This window comes from Odontesthes bonariensis, chromosome 23 (assembly GCF_027942865.1).
Source record: "Odontesthes bonariensis isolate fOdoBon6 chromosome 23, fOdoBon6.hap1, whole genome shotgun sequence".
NCBI lineage: Eukaryota > Metazoa > Chordata > Actinopteri > Atheriniformes > Atherinopsidae > Odontesthes > Odontesthes bonariensis.
In genome coordinates, this window is record NC_134528.1 from 4345286 (window position 1) to 4364654 (window position 19369).

Genomic DNA, 19369 nt, shown 5'->3' on the forward strand with positions numbered 1-19369 from the left:
CTAATGACCAGAACATGGGAACTGAGGAAAAAACAATGGCAAAACATGGCCAGACTTAACTAAACATGAACTTAAAAACTAAGACGTGACATAACCTAAAACATGATAAAACACAGAACTAATAACAGCAGGAAGCCTCGGCCTGGATGGTGTATCCTCTGGACTGAGGACACAGCAGGAAGCCTCGGCCTGGATGGTGTATCCTCTGGACTGAGGATACAGCAGGAAGCCTCGCCTGGATGGTGTATCCTCTGGACTGAGGACACAGCAGGAAGCCTCGGCCTGGATGGTGTATCCTCTGGACTGAGGATACAGCAGGAAGCCTCGGCCTGGATGGTGTATCCTCTGGACTGAGGACACAGCAGGAAGCCTCGGCCTGGATAGTGTATCCTCTGGACTGAGGACACAGCAGGAAGCCTCGCCTGGATGGTGTATCCTCTGGACTGAGGATACAGCAGGAAGCCTCGCCTGGATGGTGTATCCTCTGGACTGAGGATACAGCAGGAAGCCTCGGCCTGGATGGTGTATCCTCTGGACTGAGGACACAGCAGGAAGCCTCGGCCTGGATAGTGTATCCTCTGGACTGAGGACACAGCAGGAAGCCTCGCCTGGATGGTGTATCCTCTGGACTGAGGACACAGCAGGAAGCCTCGGCCTGGATGGTGTATCCTCTGGACTGAGGATACAGCAGGAAGCCTCGGCCTGGATGGTGTATCCTCTGGACTGAGGACACAGCAGGAAGCCTCGGCCTGGATGGTGTATCCTCTGGACTGAGGACACAGCAGGAAGCCTCGGCCTGGATGGTGTATCCTCTAGACTGAGGCTCCTGCATTCCACTGACATCCTATGGACCTTTCGGTCGTTACGTTACGATGTTTCCGGCAGTTTCAGAGACATGTGGACCGTCCTCTGGTTGTTGAAAACAACAGCTCCCAGTCGTCCCACTGGGAGGCCATTAAGAAGTGGGACGAGGCTCCAGTAATGGGTCGTCTGGAGTCAGTTGACCTATTGAGGGTCTATAGGCACGTGACTGCATTATAGACCCTTAATGGCCGCCTTGACCTTCACCTCGTGACAAAGAGCTTTATGCTGAGCTATTCTGGGGAGCTGCGGAGGTGTGTGAACATAGAGCAGCAGCCATTGGCTAGTTGTTCTTGTAGCTGTTATATAGTTCAGAGGATCAGAAGAGAAGACCATCAAACCCTAACCCAATGCACACGAAGCCTCGGCCTCTTTACAGCAGAGACACGTCTGCATCGAAGCACACAGAGTAAAACCAGAATCAGCTGGGAACATGAAACCCTCAGATGGGGAACAGATGCAAAGACGGGGGAAGCTCCGATGATCCCTGCTGCTGAAAGCTGGGCGTCCTCAGGACAGTCTGTCCCACAGCCTTCTGACTGCCAGCCAGGCTTTTTAATAACTGATCTGCCTTCACTGTGGAACCTAAAAATAAAAATACCAGCAGCAGAGTCCCGCCATGACGGCCGTCCTCTCAGGTGCCATTACTGAAGGACTGCTGCAGGCTGCACATGAACCTGTCGCCTTCCTCACCTGGACTCTTCCAACTCTACAAAGTCGCAGCTCAGACACAGAATCTTCTGCTCGTGGTAGAAAACAGAGAATTGTGTGTTGATTCTGTTGGTGGTGCCGCTGTCCTCTGAGCTTGTCTTCCCTGGACTCTGACGGCTCTGCGTTCGCCTCCTTTGGAACCTTAATGCACAAAGAGCTGGAGGATCTGGCAACCTCCCTGCCCCACTGGTACCACCGCACCAGAACCCTGAGCGTGCGCGGCCTCCATCGTCCTCACCATGTAAACTGGACGTGGACCTCCTCCTTTAAGACCGCCCTCTTACGGACGCTGTGCCGGACGTTCTCGTGACGAACGAACCTTTGTGTTTTTTCTGCAGAATAACAAACTCGAACCATCATCTGCAGAGCTCCATTTTTCTTTCTTTGTCACATTCCTGAAGCAGTTTTACGTCTTTGAAAGATTCATCAGTTTGAGTAAAAGCTGCCTCGGCCTGTTGGTTCAGAGAGAAAGTTTGGGCTGTAAGAAATGAGGGAGCTGATTCCCGTCCCGGTGAGGCGGCACAGAGAGCGCCTCACCAGCCTGCCAGCGCCCACCTTTCCCATCACCTCCTTCTCCATCCAGACCTCTAAGAAGTTCCCGTTTTTCCACGTGGTCAAATGCTGCAGGTACGACTGCAGGATGTTTTCTGGGGAAACTGGAGGGTCTGAATGTTCCTGCGCCCAACGTGTTCTTCTGTGCTTTCTTTGTAGATATGAGGCAGAGAACGCCTTCTTCTCCAGCCTGAAGCTAAACGACTTCAACATCATCGACACGCTGGGAGTCGGGGGATTCGGACGTGTCGAGCTGGTAAATGTGTGGTTTTATTGAAGGAAGGGAAAGTTTGGGACCAGTTTCAGGGTTTTACATCTTTAAACTCAGATGTGAATCAACAACCCGTCTATGTTTGCATGTGTGTGTGCACGCTCAGTTATTTACGGTATCTTTCCAGTAAAGTATCAGTGCTGGTAACTGGAAACCAGTGTTTCCAGGGGGCGGGTGGCGGGGTGCGGCGCCGGGAGTCGGGTTCCTCTGCCCCAGGAGGCGGGGCTGCAGAGGGGTAAAGGTTGAAGGGAAGCCCTGCAGAGGGTTTGCCCAAAACAGGAAGGGATCCCCGCTCAGGGTCCCCCGTCATCCCCCCGGAGGTATTCTTAGTGGTTCGGTCAGAGGATAACGCTGCTCTGAGGAAAGAGCTGACCTCTGACCTCCAGTCTGCCTGTCTGGCCCCATCAGAACGCTGAGTCTGCTGCAACACGTTTTACAACAAATATTATCAGCAGATTAGCTGCCACTGGGTTGGAATAAGAAGCACTAACCAGTGGGGTCCTCCCAGGAAAGCCAAGGTACTGAGTCAGCTTTAAAACTGAATTTAATTAAATGAAATCAGAACAGATGGACGAATGGAGCGGGAGGTTGGCAGGCGGATCGGTGCGGCGTCTGCAGTGATGCGGGCTCTGCACCGGCCCGTCGTGGTGAAGAAGGAGCTGAGCCAGAAGGCGAAGCTCTCGATTTACCGGTCAATCTATGTTCCCACCCTCACCTATGGTCACGAGCTGTGGGTAGTGACCGAAAGAACGAGATTGCGAATACAAGCGGCCGAAATGAGTTTCCTCCGCAGGGTGTCTGGGCTCTCCCTTAGAGATAGGGTGAGAAGCTCGGTCATCCGGGAGGGGCTCGGAGTAGAACCGCTGCTCCTCCGCATCCAGAGGAGTCAGATGAGGTGGCTCGGGCATCTGGTGAGAATGCCTCCTGGACGTCTCCCTGGTGAGGTGTTACCTGGCCTGGGAACGCCTCGGGTCCTGGGCCCCTCGGGTCCTGGACCCCTCGAGTCCTGGGCCCCTCGGTTCCTTGGCCCCTCGGGTCCTGGGCCCCTCGAGTCCGGGCCCCTCGGGTCCTGGGCCCTCGGGTCCTGGGCCCCATGTCTGTTGCTGACTGGCTCTGGTTTCAGCTCATATTTGTGTTAGATATGAATCGGTGAGTATCGGTTAGCTTAGCATGAACACTGGAAGCAGTAAATCGTGGGCCTCTGAGTGGGCTGAATGTCCCATTCGGGTTTGAAACTAGGAGCAGCTCCAAGAAGGTTCTGAAAACATGTTAGAGCTGATCTGCATCCCTTGGACCTGTTTATTTGAGGTGAAGCTGAGATCATCCTGTCAGCGACAGAATTGTCTGAAATCAAACAAAGAAAGAACCAGCTAAATGGAATGCAGCCGGTTTATCAGTAACTTATGTTGGTGGAGTTGTTGAACTCTTTACACTAAGCTGACAGGCTGCTGCCTGAATCTTTATATTCAGCATAATCAGAACTTGAGGCTTTCAGAGAAGTGAAAGAGATCTGCTGGAAAAGCTCCCGATGGAGGAACCCCGCCCGGCTGCTCCGGTGTGTGACCTCTCCAACATGTCGGAGCTCAGATTACCTGGCAGGAAGAATCCATCTGCAGATAGAAGATTGTGTCATGCTCTATAAACGGCCCAGAGAGGTGTTTACAGCCTGAATGCTGCTCTGACACATTAACACGATGCGCTGCTGCACAGCTGCTTCAATGTGTTTGTGAAAGAGTTCCCAGAGTAACACAGGAGCTGCTGAGGACACGGTGATGGGAATTGATAAGATTTTTACGATTCCAATTCCATTTTCGATTCTGCTTAACGATTCGGTTCTTTATCGGTTCCCTTATCGATTCTCATTTGGAGAAAAAGGACAACAAACTGGTCGATTAGCATCAACTTTGTTTAGTTTAGAAGTAACACGAGTCATGACCTCACAAACCCACCAACGGTGAGGTCCACATACAGAGACGTAACCTTAACCGTTACTAACAGCAGGTTTTACAATGAGGCAAATGGCACTAACATGATAGGCAGTGTTTGTTAGTTAGTTAGTTATCTGCAGCGTTAGCCGAGGACTTGCTAATGTTGCTAACGTTGCTAACGTTGCTGGGTTCAGATTCACCAACGTTAGTCCGGAGCAGATCGAAAACGCGACATTCATTCATAGTTATTGCATGTTGGTAGTATTTCCTCCCTTTGGTGAAATATTCACTTTGCAAGTTGCCCTGTTGTCGTCTATTTTAGGGATGTGTAATCAAACTTTGGAGCGTTTGTACCGCTTGGGCGCCATGTTTACTGTTGGCTGGTGGCTGCGCCGGACTCGCCACGCAACGTTGCGTGGTGACATCATTCGCGCCCACTGGAATCGATAAGGGAATCGTTTGCAAAATTGCCAAACGATTCCTAGGAATTGAAACACTGGGAACCGGTTCTCAACAAGAACCGGTTTTCCATTCCCATCCCTAGTGGGACCCCTGGGCCACCGGTCACTTAGACTCCTGGGCGTGGTTGTGACTGGACCACCGGTCATTTAAAGACTGAAACCAGCTGGAAATGAACACCACTGCACCCGTAGTTATTAACTTTCAGCCTCGGTCAGGTCGGTTCAGGAAGCAGAAACACTGGGTTACAGCAGATCTTCTGCTCTTCTCTGAATGTGGGAATGTTTGCCAGCTGTTTGGTTTATTATAAACCTTCTGAATGTCCCAGAAAGGGTTTCTTCCTGTGTTTCTGGGGTTGGATGATTCACTCCTGGTGACAGTCAACAGAATGATGAGGGCGCTGCTCCGGTCCGTTGGGCTGAGACCACACCGTTCGCCTCTACGGTCACGTAACATGTTTGATGGCGTCTTTGTGGCCTCTTCAACGTGTATGGCTGCAGATGTGCAGGGCTCACATGGAGATTCGGTTTCTTGACAGTGGTGTTACATTCCACAGCTGTAGGGGGAGCTAAAGAGCAAGAAAAGCCTAATTCTCTGGTGTTACTTCAAAGCTCCGATGCATCACGCCCTACTTCAGCGTCTCTGAGTGGGGTCACATGGCTCTGAAAGGATCGGATTATTGGCTAAATTACAATCAGACTGAGTTATTAAGTGCATGTAGACACCTTAATCTGACTAAGAACTGGATCGGATCGGATTCAGACCCCAAGATAACTGGGTTGAAAGTCACTCTAAACCTGCTTGTAGACGCTGAAGCACGTGGTGAATCAGACTTTGCGTTCTGCGCATGCTCCAGATGTTTTCCCGGGGTCGTGACCCGGAAGTCAAAGGAGACGATATTCCTGTTGTTGTCGCCGTCAGAAAGAAACAAACAACGCGATGGAGAATGCTCCGTTGGGCATCGAGTTTGTGCAACAAGCAGCTCATCACAGACCAAATGTAGAGGGACGTAGCTTCATCTTGCTCTGCGTTCTCCATCTTTCTCCAATGCCTGAGTTTGTTGTTGTTGTTGGTGGTGAAGAGGTCAACAGGAAGTGGCTCTATTAGCAACAGCTGGAATGGGTACAGCGCCAGCTATCATACCGGGGTATGACACGCTTTGTGCCTCTGATCCCATTCATTCACCGCCACATATCCAAGGAGAATTACCCTTGCTCAACTCAGTCTGATTGTAATTTAGCCACAATAATCCGATCCTTTCAGAGTCATGTGACCCCACTGAGTGTGACAGTTTAAAGTCTTCAGTCCCTCTGAGGATCAGCTGATTGTTTTTCCTTCAGGTGCAGCTGAAGAGCGAAGAGGCCAAGACGTTCGCCATGAAGATCCTGAAGAAGCGTCACATCGTGGACACGAGGCAGCAGGAGCACATCCGCTCCGAGAAACACATCATGACGGAGGCTCACTCCGACTTCATCGTCAGGTGACAACCCTTTCCAGTTACTTTGTACTGACGCAGACTCAAAGAGTCTCTGCTTCATGGAGCTCCAGATGTGACCAGATGTGAGCCTTCGTCCCTGTGACTCTGTGCTGTTTGTGTTCAGGTTGTACCGGACGTTCAGAGACAGGAAGTATCTGTACATGCTGATGGAGGCGTGTCTGGGTGGAGAGCTGTGGACCATACTGAGAGACAGGTACACAGCTCACCTCCAACACAGTTTAGGTTTCATCTCAGAGAACTGATGGAAGTTTGTTTTCTGAGCTTAATCTGAAACGGTTTGAATCCTGAAACCTGAGGAGGATCAAAACGTCTCTGAGATGCAGATCGATTGGACAGAAAATCCTCAGAGATCGGCCTGTGTTTGTGTTTCAGGGGTTCCTTTGAAGATTCGACCACCAGGTTCTACACAGGCTGCGTGGTGGAAGCGTTCGCCTACCTGCACGCCAAAGGCATCATCTACAGAGACCTGAAGCCAGAGAACCTCATCCTGGACAGCCGAGGATACGCCAAGCTGGTACGGACCACCGTCTGCGTGGAGCTTTCATGTTTCCTTACCCAGCCAGCATGTCCATGTGGGGCCCAAAAGGTTTAAATTTGGGCTGCAGATAACGGTCCCGAGTGGGTTTGTCCGCAGTTTCCACGGGGGGCCCCACCTGTGCAGACGCTTTTATCCAAAGCGACTTACAATAAGCGTGTTCCACATCGGTAGGCAAAAGAACTTCAGGTCACAAGAAATCATAAGTGCATTTCCTTCCAAAACCAAACAGCCAAGAGCAAAACTAGTGCTAGAGTAAGTGCGGTAAGTTGGGTACCGAGACCAATAGGAAGACAATTTAGGAAACAAATAAGTGCGTAAGGAGCTGGGACGAAACAGGCGATGTCCTAAGAGGGCGGATCTGGGTAGTGTTTCCTCAAAAGATGGGAAGAGACCTGCCCATATGGGTTTCAAAGTGCAACTTGAAGGGTTAGGGGTTAGGGTTATCCTAAGCCTTAAATTATTCCAACGGCAATATAGATAAACACATCACACAAAGTAAAAGAATGTTCGCATTCAAATTGGCTGAATCTAAAGTCCAACCAAAGTGTTACGACCCAGCTCAGCCAGGAGGGGAAGGAGAAGTAACATTAAAGAAAATAAAAATACCCAGATGTTTTAAAGGTAAAATAGTTGAGTGTTTTTTGTTTAGTGTTCTTTTTCCAACAATCCACAATTCAAAAGAGAGAAGGTCTCAAAACAGTAACAGTAATAAAACTCCAAAACAAATAATTACATCTTAAAAAAAGAGGTCATTCAAAACTCCAAACAAAACCAAAACTGAGCCCAAACAAAAAAAAACAAACCAAGAGGCTTCAAAGCCAGTTTTTGTCAAAATTACCCAAAACCAAAACACAGGACTCTTCAAAATCAACCAGGTTCTAATAGCCTTCAGAAAATACAAAAAAAACAAACAATCACAACAGCAAAAGCTAATAAAGCAAGGTGGCAAGTTGTTCACACAAAGGAAACACAGCCGCCTTCTTCTGGTAGGAAGTGCAGGTTTAAATAGGGAGGCCTCTTCAGTGATTGGTGGAGTCATTAAGAAGGAAGAACCAATCAGAGCAGGAGTAGGCCTCAACCAGGAAGTTCCAGGAGTAGAGCTGCATCCAGTTCCCTCAGTGGAGGCAGCAGTCAGGAACCTACTCTTACATGGGAAAGATAAACATACAAGGCCACTGGCCGTAACACAAAGCCACACAGCCACTTGAAACCAATATGGGCAATCACAGGTGGGGCCACCGTGGAAACTGCGGACAAACCCACCTGGGACCCTTATCTGCAGCCCAAATTTAAACCGTGTGGGCCCCACGTGGACATGCTGGCTGGGTATGAACACGTAGTTTACAGGAGGTACGAAGCGACGTGTCACTTGTTTCTATGCAGGTGGACTTTGGTTTTGCCAAGAAAATCGGTTTCTGTAAGAAGACGTGGACCTTTTGTGGGACGCCGGAGTACGTTGCCCCGGAGATCATCCTCAACAAGGGTCACGACGTCTCTGCAGACTACTGGTCTCTGGGCATCCTGATGTACGAGCTGCTGACCGGCAGGTGAGGACGGACGCAGTCTGTGGAGATCCGAGAGTCTGTCAGCCGTCGTTCTGAAGTCTCCGTCTGTGTGTGCAGTCCCCCGTTCTCAGGTCCAGATCCCATGAAGACCTACAACATCATCCTGAGAGGCATCGACCTGATCGAATTCCCCAAAAAGATCACGAAGAACGCCGCCAACCTCATCAAGAAGCTGTGCAGGTAGAGAGCGCCGAGCGCCTGCGCAGAATGCACTGATCTCACCTGCAGGGTGAAATTAACCGTGTGTGTTTGTGCGCAGAGATAATCCTTCAGAGAGACTCGGAAACCTGAAGAACGGAGTCAAGGACATCCAGAAGCACAAGTGAGCCGTGCACACACATTCAGCCGGCATGCGTTCAGGCGCCAGTTCAGGCAACACCAGGTGAAACCAAAGTGTGTCTCTGTGTTCAGGTGGTTCGAAGGTTTTAACTGGGAAGGTCTGAGAAAAGGAACCCTGACTCCGCCCATCGTACCTGAGGTGAGCACACCTGTCGTTTCCAGTCTTTCCCCACAGGGACTGTCACAGGATCCATACCTCCGGATAACTTTTATGGTTTGTGTGACATCACCAACAAACAGGTGTTCAGACCGTGTTCTTCAGTCTCAGGACAGAAATTTACTGGATTTTAGTTCTGCCCCATATCCTGCGTCTATATATGTGATCAGATGTCTGAGAATCACAACAACCCCCCCACCCTGAATAAAACAGGCTGAAAGTCCCACATTAACACCAGATAACAGAAATGTTTTATCTGAATTATCCCTGAATTAAGACGTCTTCATGTTCAAAATGTTCCAGTAAACTGGTGAATGAAATAAAACGCTGTATCAGTGATGCCGTTAGCTCAGCCAGCTAACAGGAAGTGTTTGGGCGTTAGCTCACGCAGCTAACAGGAAGTGTTTGGCCGTTAGCTCACACAGCTAACAGGAAGTGTTTGGCCGTTAGCTCAGGCAGCTAACAGGAAGTGTTTGGACGTTAGCTCACGCAGCTAACAGGAAATGTTTGGCCGTTAGCTCAGGCAGCTAACAGGAAGTGTTTGGCTGTTAGCTCACGCAGCTAATCAGGAAGTGTTTGGCCGTTAGCTCATGCAGCTAACAGGAAGTGTTTGGCCTTTAGCTCATGCAGCTAACAGGAAGTGTTTGGCCGTTAGCTCAGGCAGCTAACAGGAAGTGTTTGGCTGTTAGCTCATGCAGCTAACAGGAAGTGTTTGGCCGTTAGCTCCCACAGCTAACAGAAAGTGTTTGGCCGTTAGCTCAGGGAGCTACAAGGGAGTGTTTGGGTGTTAATTCATGCAGCTAACAGGAAGTGTTAGGCCGTTAGCCCACGCAGCTAACAGAAAGTGTTTGGCCGTTAGCTCACACAGCTAACAGGAAGTGTTTGGCCGTTAGCTCACGCAGCTAACAGGAAGTGTTTATATGGAAGATGTCGGGTAAAATTTAGAGAAAATGAATCAAAATATTTAACAAGAGAAGAAGTTTTGGTTCAAATCTTTGATGAAGATTCAGAGGCTGAGAATTTCCCTTAGAGTGACGGGTCAGAGAGGGCGGGGCTTTAAACGGGTCGACCAGATGGTGGTGACGGGGAAAAGGTGGAGGTAGATGGGGCTCAGAGGGGGTCTGAATGGAAACCAGAGTGTCAGCAGTAATGAGGACTGGGTTTCTCTGAGTCCTGATGAAGAACCAGGGGGATCAGACCCTCTGAGGAGACAGATGTGACAGATGCTGAGCCCTCTGGGCTGCCGTCCCTCTTCCTAACTGATGAGTTCTGGACTCTGAGAACAGATGAAACTAACAGAGATGAACACCAGTTATTGGCCCCTCAAACACTGAAGAATCAGGATCTGATTAAAGACGTTTCACTGATTTTCTGTTGTTTTTATATGGATAAAATGACAGAAAAACATGACAAAGATCAGAAGTTGGAACAGATTTGTTCATAGTTGTGTTCATGAAAAGGATCAAAAAGGGCACTTTCACCAGAAGGATGCTGTGGTCCAAGGCGCCGCCACGCAGTGATGTCACCGCATGCAAATTAGGTGATTAACACTTAAACTCAGAAAAAAGAAAAACCTCAGACCTTAAAGGGTTCATTTAGGGTCCTTAGATGCCATCTCTGACACTGCAGCTGCCATTCTTACACCAACCAGCATTAACCTCCTCTGTCGTTTATTATCCGTGTCTCAGTTCTGCCCCCTGGTGGAGCCATCAGGCATGTCCACGAACTGTCCCACCAGTCGGTTCCTCTGGCTCTTTTCCACGAGTACCTACTCGTTCAGGTCGTTTTCAGTTAGAATTGACCCCCACCCACCTCAGTGTGGGTGGGGTACTTATAGCATGGCGGCCCAAAAGTCCCATTATGTCATTTGTATGCGACACAACAATGGAGGCCATGGAGGCGGCGGTATAGCTGCTGCCCGCTCTGTGGCTGCAGACGTGTGATGTTCCTGATACCAGCTGCTGCGAGCTAACGGGGAACCGGGTCGAGTAGAGCAGGTACGAGTGGAAAAGAGCCATTTGTGAAGTGAAGTGAAGTGAAATTTATTTATATAGCACTTTTCAGCAACAAGGCGATCCAAAGTGCTTTACAACACAGAAACAACAATCAGGTACAGAAATACAGAAATAAAAACGTCAAAAAATCAAACACAGAAATACAGATACAGAACATCAATCAGGTAATTTTAGCTAACACTGAGATTGGTATAACTATAACAGAGCAAAAGTAAATTTAGCTAATAGTAGGATTGGTATAACTATAACAGAGCAAAAGTAAATTTAGCTAATAGTAGGATTGGTATAACTATAACAGAGTAAAAGTAAATTTAGCTAACAGTAAGATTGGTATAACTATAACAGAGCAAAAGTAAATTTAGCTAATAGTAGGATTGGTATAACTATAACAGAGCAAAAGTAAATTTAGCTAACAGTAGGATTGGTATAACTATAACAGAGCAAAAGTAAATTTAGCTAACAGTAGAATTGGTATAACTATAACAGAGCAAAAGTAAATTTAGCTAACAGTAAGATTGGTATAACTATAACAGAGCAAAAGTAAATTTAGCTAACAGTAAGATTGGTATAACTATAACAGAGCAAAAGTAAATTTAGCTAACAGTAGGATTGGTATAACTATAACAGAGCAAAAGTAAATTTAGCTAATAGTAGGATTGGTATAACTATAACAGAGCAAAAGTAATTTTAGCTAACAGTAGGATTGGTATAACTATAACAGAGCAAAAGTAAATTTAGCTAACAGTAAGATTGGTATAACTATAACAGAGCAAAAGTAAATTTAGCTAACAGTAGGATTGGTATAACTATAACAGAGCAAAAGTAAATTTAGCTAACAGTAAGATTGGTATAACTATAACAGAGCAAAAGTAAATTTAGCTAACAGTAGGATTGGTATAACTATAACAGAGCAAAAGTAAATTTAGCTAATAGTAGGATTGGTATAACTATAACAGAGCAAAAGTAATTTTAGCTAACAGTAAGATTGGTATCACTATAACAGAGCAAAAGTAAATTTAGCTAACAGTAGGATTGGTATAACTATAACAGAGCAAAAGTAAATTTAGCTAACAGTAGGATTGGTATAACTATAACAGAGCAAAAGTAAATTTAGCTAACAGTAAGATTGGTATAACTATAACAGAGCAAAAGTAAATTTAGCTAACAGTAGGATTGGTATAACTATAACCGAGCAAAAGTAAATTTAGCTAACAGTAAGATTGGTATAACTATAACAGAGCAAAAGTAATTTTAGCTAATGGTAGGATTGGTATAACTATAACAGGTAATTTGAGTAAACTAACAAAAGCTAACAAACATGGACAAACTTTCCTCTAAGAGGAGGCATTTAAAAATATAGCTAATAACAGAACGGTTGATATAATGAATGATAACAAATCTTTAAAAGACTTTCATCTGAGAGGAAATATTAAGGTTTTATACAGTGGTAATGGGTCTTAATAGACCATTTGAATATGACTAAGTTTTCCTCCTAGTGAAGCATTAATAAGACAAATCTATTTGATAAAGGTAGAATAACAGAAGGAATACCACATTAGGGGAGAGGAGGAGAAAAACCTCAGCACAAAAAAGAAAAAGCAACGCATACACACACCAGATTGTGAGCACCAGGTTAAAAGCAGGAACATTTCCGGGGGCTGAAGGTCTGGAAGGAGTTTGACCTGCCGTTCTTCTGCACAGGTCTCCTCTCAGATCGACACCAGTAACTTTGACAGCTTCCCTGAGGATGCAGAGGAGCCGCCGCCCGATGACAACTCTGGATGGGACTGCGACTTTTAAAGAGTCCAAACCTGATGAGAGGAGGTGTCACCAGGCTGAAACGGAGCGGCTGTGACACCGATGCAGGAACTGGACTCTTTTAACGAAGGATAGAAGTCTTCACGGCTCCTTCGGCTTCCAGAGAGCCGTCAGAACTCTGAAACATCCGGAGGATTCGCCCCTTCCTCACCAGGGCAGCAGGTGCTCATCCAGGCTCTGGGCATCTCCCGCCTGGACTCCTGCAGCTCGCTCCTTGCTGGCGCCCCGGCTTCTGCCATCAGACCTCTGGAGCTGGTTCAGAAAGCTGCTGCTCGTCTGGTGTTCAACCTCCCCGAGTTCTCCCACACCCCTCCCCTTCGCCGCTCTCCACACCGGCTCCCTGTAGCTGCAGCATCCAGTTTCAGACTCTGGTGCTGGCCTACAGTAGCCTGGGTGCCAGCCGAACTTAGCCCCGCCCATAAAATTTTTGGTGGGGAAGTTGGGTCTGGCTCTGCTCAGTTGGGAAATCTCTATGCTCGACATCAAAACAGTCGACCCAATCAGATTGCCAGGGCGGGCTTTGTACGATGATGGACAGATGATCAACAGGGACATTATGGACTACGTCACTAAAGAGCGCTTGGTTTGACTTCGTTTGAAACAAACATGGCTGCTGCTGGAGAGCTAGGGTGTGTAGATTCTGCCATCGAGTCTGTTCTACAGGATCTCCACATTGCATTCATTTTGAAAGACGAACAGAGGAACGCGATAAAGGCTTTTATCGATAGAGAAGAGGTTTTTGCCGTCCTTCCTACAACAAGTGTGTGTCGCTTAATCTACGTCACATACTACGTTGCTCTGATTGGTTGTAGGTCTATCCAATTGAGCGAAGAGGCATTTTTTCTCCTGGTTCGGTTGAAACACGCCCCATACTCAAAACTCTGTGGAGCGGTATCAGACTCACATTCTGACTAGAATCGTGAGTATGACATAGGCTAGGCCTACAGGGCAGTGGAAGGAGCAGCTCCTTCATACCTCCAGGCTGAGGTCCAGTTTCAGACTCTGGTGCTGGCCTACAGTGGAAGGAGCAGCTCCTTCATACCTCCAGGCTGTGGTCCAGCCCTACACCCCCGCCCGACCGCTTAGCTCTGTGGCCTCCAGGCGGCCGGCTGCCCCCTCACTCAGCGGTCCCTGCGCACCATCCACACGGTCACGGCTTTTCTCTGTTCTGGCGCCCCGATGGTGGAACGATCTCCGACTGATGTCAGGACAGCTGAGTCGCTGCCCATCTTTTCCCATCTCTGGAGGAAACTCTACCCAGATCCGCCCTCTGAGGACATCACCTGCTTCCTCCCAGCTCCTTACGCACTTATTTGTTTCCTAAACTGTCTTTGTTTTCTAAATTGTCTTCCCATTTCTCTCGGCACCTAACTTACTGCACTTACTCTAGCACTAGTTATGCTCTTAGCTGTTTGGTTTTGGAAGGAAATGCACTTATGATTTCTTGTGACCTGAAGTTCTTTTGCCTACCGATGTTGAACACACTTATTGTGAGTCGCTTTGGATAAAAGCGTCTGCAGAATGACCGAAATGTAATGTGATGTAATATAAACACGATCCGTCCTTCCACGGAGATGTTTGAGACTTTGTTGAAAAAGCTCGGTGACGTGCTTTAGGAATGAAAATCTTCCCTGATATAAGCTCCCAGGAGCAGGAGGATAAACCCAAACGACTCAGCCTGCTGCTGAACTTCTTCAATCTGACTCTCAAACTGGTCACGTGACATTAGACATCACCACACATGGAGGCTTCGGAGGTCATGTGACTGTGACGTGGAGCAGAGCTGATGGAGCTCAGACCGGCGGCAGGTGGAGGTCATGTGACCCAGAGTCGCTGCTGGAACATTAAAACTGACGTTTGGACGAGAAGGAGAAAGTTTATATTTCAGTTTGTGTGATGAAGCTCAAATGTTTCTGATTAATTTGTAAATACTGAGAGTGCTGTGCTTCTGTTGTATTATTGTGATCATTATTATCATTATTATTGTTGTTATTATTATTATTATTATCATATTATTATTATTATTGTTATTATTATTATTATTAATTTTATTATTGTTATTACCAGTATTATTTTTATTATTATCATTACCAGTATTATTATTATTATTATTATCATTATTATTATTATTACTACCATTATTATTATTATTATTATTATTATTATTATTATTATCATCATCATTATTATTATTATCAGTATTGCTGTTAATAGAGTGGATAAATCGATGAACATGACTGTTAGAAACAAAAACTGCTGAAATAATTAAAGCTGGAAGAACAAACTGAGACTCTTCTTTGTTTCTTCTTAGAGCAGAAATAACAATCAAAGAATATTTAATGTTTTAATATGATTAAATAATTACATTCCGGTGGTTCTAATGAAGCTGGTTTCAGTTGGCGGAGGAAGACGTTTTCAGCACCTTCAGGTGAGAACTTTACACATTAAATCCTCCAAATGAATAAAACTGCTTAAAGAGAAGCTGAGGTTCCTCCAGATGTTCGTCAGCTGCAGAGTTTACTGAAGGAGAAGATTCATCTCTGACAGGAAACACCAGGAGACACATCAGGATGCTCAGAAACGACCAGGACCAGTTTGTGATAATGAAAATAAATACATTTGGTTTCTTTCTTTAGTTGTTTTTTGTGCAAAGTTCTACCATGAATCCCTGAAAGGAGACATGGATGGAAGGTGGGTGCTTGTTCAAAGTTTTACTAACGCTTACGAATATCTTCGCTCTCAGTTTGGTCACATTTTAGATCCTTCCGTCGTGCGGGAGGTCCGGACTGTACTCGAACCCGCGACCTTCTGCAGCAAGCAGCTCGGAGCTGCAGAGAGGCGCTGCATGTTGTTCTGCTCACCTGTTCGCGCTCCGCGCTCCCCCTGTGTGATGAACCCGTTTGGTGAAAGGTTGGTGACTGCTTTTCAACTCCACATTTTCTTCTTCTGCGCTTTCCTTTGTTTTTGGGGAATAATCAGACATGAACGACGCTGGAATTTGTCTTCGGGTCGGAGGTCACCTTCAATGCTGCATCACACGGCCCAGCATCCAAGGGCTTCTCCTGAACTCAATAATTCATCCAGATATTTGAAGGTTATCAGCAGCCTTCACCACAGCCTTAAACAGCAGGTCCCAAAGTACATTTGTCATAACTGAAGTTATTTTACCGCAACGTTTTAAATTCATAAGAATGTAAATGGCAGCAGGACATCCAGAGCTGTGATGGGAGTGCTTTATGTCCAGTAAGTCTGCAGATGTGTCCGCACATCTGTCTGCAGGAAAAAAAATCAATGTCACAAAATATTCAGTTTTACAAACATTGAATCAGTGTTGATTTTTTTTACATGTCGAATTTTGAAAAACTGAATGTTTTGAGACATTGATTTTTTTTTTTTTACACTGAATTTATTTTAACATTGAAATAAAATCAGAGGCAAAAAAAGAAAAAAATCGGTGCGCGAAATTTGATGGTTTTTAAAATTCAAAGTCTGATTTTGATGCCTTAAAAATTCAATATTAAAAATTCATATTCAAACTGTGATGGCACAGAAAAACTTCCATACCTGTACTTCCACACTCTGTCCGCCGGGTGTCGCTGCTGTGCAGCAGGTGAGTTTCCGCTTCCTGGAAGCTGTCTGACACCCTGGTTTACAAACAGATATTTTCACCTCAGCTGTTAAATCACTTGTTTCATGTCACCTTGCTTTTTGGCAAACGTTGAAGCATCGTGGAGTGACCTCAAACGATGTGTCTAAAACTGCAGCTGTTACTGTTCGGGCCGTTCAACACGAACTGTCCTTTAAAGAGACAACATGGCGTCCCTCCGCAGGGAAACAGTCCAAACTGAAGGGATCGACCTCCGATAAATGGCCTGACGGAGCCGAATTTTTCCAAACACGTATAATGGCTAAAATAATTAATCTCAGGTCATTTAAAGAAGGCGTTTTGTAGCTGCATACAAAGTCACTTGGATTTTTAGTGGAGTCTGGCGAGCGCTTCATTCGACAAACCGATGGAAAAGAAAACTCAGCTGCAGGGAGAGATTTTACTCACACACATTTTATTTGAAATCTTTCACCGTGTGATTCAGGTTAGATGTCAGGGACCTACATTACAAACACATTTAATAAGACACAAGGTGGCGTTCTAAATCTGGAGATTATTCAGAGTTCAGCTTTGATTCAGTGAGATTCAGATGGGTTTAAAATCACGTTTTTTGTGCATTTGGTCATCAGTTCATTAGTGAGCAGTGGAAGCTGACGTCATGTTAAGTTGATTTAATGAAGTTTTTTCTTTAATGGATTGGTTTTTAAGATATTTTTTGTCATTCTTTTTTTTTAATGACTCAGAGTTCATCTGAGTCATTCAACTCTCAGCTCAGGTTTCTGGACTCTGATCAAAGCAGAGACTCAACAGTAAACACATTTGCATGTTTTTAAAGTGTGTGAAGTTGGTCAGGTGTGTACGGAAGAGTATTAGGGCCAGGCATAAGAAAAAATATTTATATTTTGCCTGTCGAGAATAAAAAATAAAGTCGAAATGTCGAAAATAAAGTAATTAGATGATGGACCAGAGGAATTGACTTTTTTCTCGAAAATTCGACTTTATTCTCAACATGTTGACTTTAATCTCGACAGGCAAATCATTATTATTTTTTCTTATGCCTGGCCCTAATACTCTTCCGTAGGTGTGAATAAGGAACTGGATAAATAATTATCCAGTTCCTCTGTTAACAGAAGTTCGTAGAAATGCTCCGCAGGTTTCTATTTTAAACAGATCTCCAAGTGTCCAAGTCAGTGGGTCTACATGATGAGAGTAATCTGATTACAGCTGTAGTTGGGTGCCATGTGACCCCACTGAGTGACTCAACCTGTGGGACTGAATGTGGACACGAGACGTCCCTGACTCGACCAATCAGGGCGCTGCAGGACAGACGGACAGTCTTTTATATCCCTTTGTACAGTAACTGTATGATGATGACAGACTAGTTAGAATTACAAGCATCTGTCAGACGTTTTTGTGAAGAAATATTTCTGTGAATCTCTTATTTGAGAAGTTATTAATGCATTCCCATTCTGGTATAGTTTTCCTAAAGCAACCATCCACGTAACACCCAAAATAAACTGAGAACCGTCTGGAGGAAATGTTTGATTCTGGTCTCTTTTGAGATTTGAGTTACAGATTTTTTAGCTCTGAACACTCAGCGGGGTCACATGGCTCTGAAAGGATCGGATTATTGGCTAAATTACAATCAGACTGAGTTATTAAGTGCATGTAGACACCTTAATCTGACTAAGAACTGGATCGGATCGGATTCAGACCCCGAGATAACTGGGTTGAAAGTCACTCTAAACCTGCTTGTAGACGCTGAAGCACGTGGTGAATCAGACTTTGCGTTCTGCGCATGCTCCAGATGTTTTCCCGGGGTCGTGACCCGGAAGTCAAAGGAGACGATATTCCTGTTGTTGTCGCCGTCAGAAAGAAACAAACAACGCGATGGAGAATGCTCCGTTGGGCATCGAGTTTGTGCAACAAGCAGCTCATCACAGAGCAAATGTAGAGGGACGTAGCTTCATCTGGCTCTGCGTTCTCCATCTTTCTCAATTGCCTGAGTTTGTTGTTGTTGTTGGTGGTGAAGAGGTCAACAGGAAGTGGCTCTATTAGCAACAGCTGGAATGGGTACAGCGCCACCTATCATACCGGGGTATGACACGCTTTGTGCCTCTGATCCCATTCATTCACCGTCATATATCCAAGGAGAATTACCCTTGCTCAACTCATTCTGATTGTAATTTATCCAATAATCCGATCCTTTCAGAGCCATGTGACCCCAGCTATGATCTCTGTTTAAATCTGTTTAAAGCAGAAAAGCAGCAGCAGCTCCACACAGAAACTCTCTGTCTGAGGTGGGAAACAGCAGCGTGGCTTTGTGTGTCAGAGCTGGTGGAGAGCTCCATCTTTTATTTACAGCACAGAGCTTTGATGCCTCCTGGATGCCCTCACATCTGTCCACATGTGGTCAGATGTGAGATTATTTCTGAAGCATAGAGAGTTGAACTGTAACAGAGACGGAGCAGCAGGGTTCACAGGCTGAGGGAGAGGAGGAGAAACACGTCTCTCTTCCTCCTCTTCCTCCTCATGTGCTTTTATGAATGAGAATTTTAAATGCAGTGATGTCATCAGGAAGCCCCTCCCCCTCTGATGCGGGAAAAACCTCACGACCAGGAGCTGCTCATCCTGACGGAGGCGAGCATCCCCCCCCCCCTCCCCTTCCTCACAAGGCTGAGGATGAGTAATCCGAGCAGGGAGGGAGGAGCCCATGCATCACCAGCATCATCATCAGCATCACCAGCATCATCGGTGAGGGTGCTGAACGAGAAGCAGAGAATTCAAATCGCTTCCAGACTCCCTGAGCTCAGGCTGAATGGACCCGGCTACTTCCTGGACACACAGTGGCTGCCTGCACGAGGAGGAAGAATCTTCTGGATTTTCACCGGAACAGGCTTAACGGCTGGATCACAGAACTACTAGGCAAGCCACAGGAAGAAGCAAAAACATTTACATTCCTCCACTTTGTCAGGTGTGCATGTGACTAATCTCTGGAACAGCCTGAGAAGAAGGGGGCTAATTTATGGATCAGATGCTGACTGAGTCAT

The 19369-nt window shown here is 46.2% G+C and overlaps 1 protein-coding gene across 3 annotated transcripts in view; it reads left to right on the forward strand.

The window, feature by feature from the left end:
* Nucleotides 1-14991, forward strand: part of LOC142373525 (cGMP-dependent protein kinase 1-like) — a 72477-nt gene extending 57486 nt beyond the window's left edge. For 2 of the 3 annotated variants that reach the window (XM_075456821.1, XM_075456822.1), the window contains 9 exons: nucleotides 2284-2380; nucleotides 6123-6262; nucleotides 6384-6473; nucleotides 6653-6794; nucleotides 8202-8365; nucleotides 8441-8563; nucleotides 8643-8705; nucleotides 8795-8861; nucleotides 12596-14991. In XM_075456821.1, coding sequence (XP_075312936.1) covers nucleotides 2284-2380; nucleotides 6123-6262; nucleotides 6384-6473; nucleotides 6653-6794; nucleotides 8202-8365; nucleotides 8441-8563; nucleotides 8643-8705; nucleotides 8795-8861; nucleotides 12596-12694 — 985 coding nt within the window. In that variant the 3' untranslated portion in view covers nucleotides 12695-14991. Of the gene's footprint in view, nucleotides 1-979; nucleotides 2200-2283; nucleotides 2381-6122; nucleotides 6263-6383; nucleotides 6474-6652; nucleotides 6795-8201; nucleotides 8366-8440; nucleotides 8564-8642; nucleotides 8706-8794; nucleotides 8862-12595 lie in introns of those variants that run through there. The other variant, XM_075456823.1, reaches the window with a different exon arrangement.
* The last annotated feature ends 4378 nt before the right edge of the window (nucleotides 14992-19369 follow it).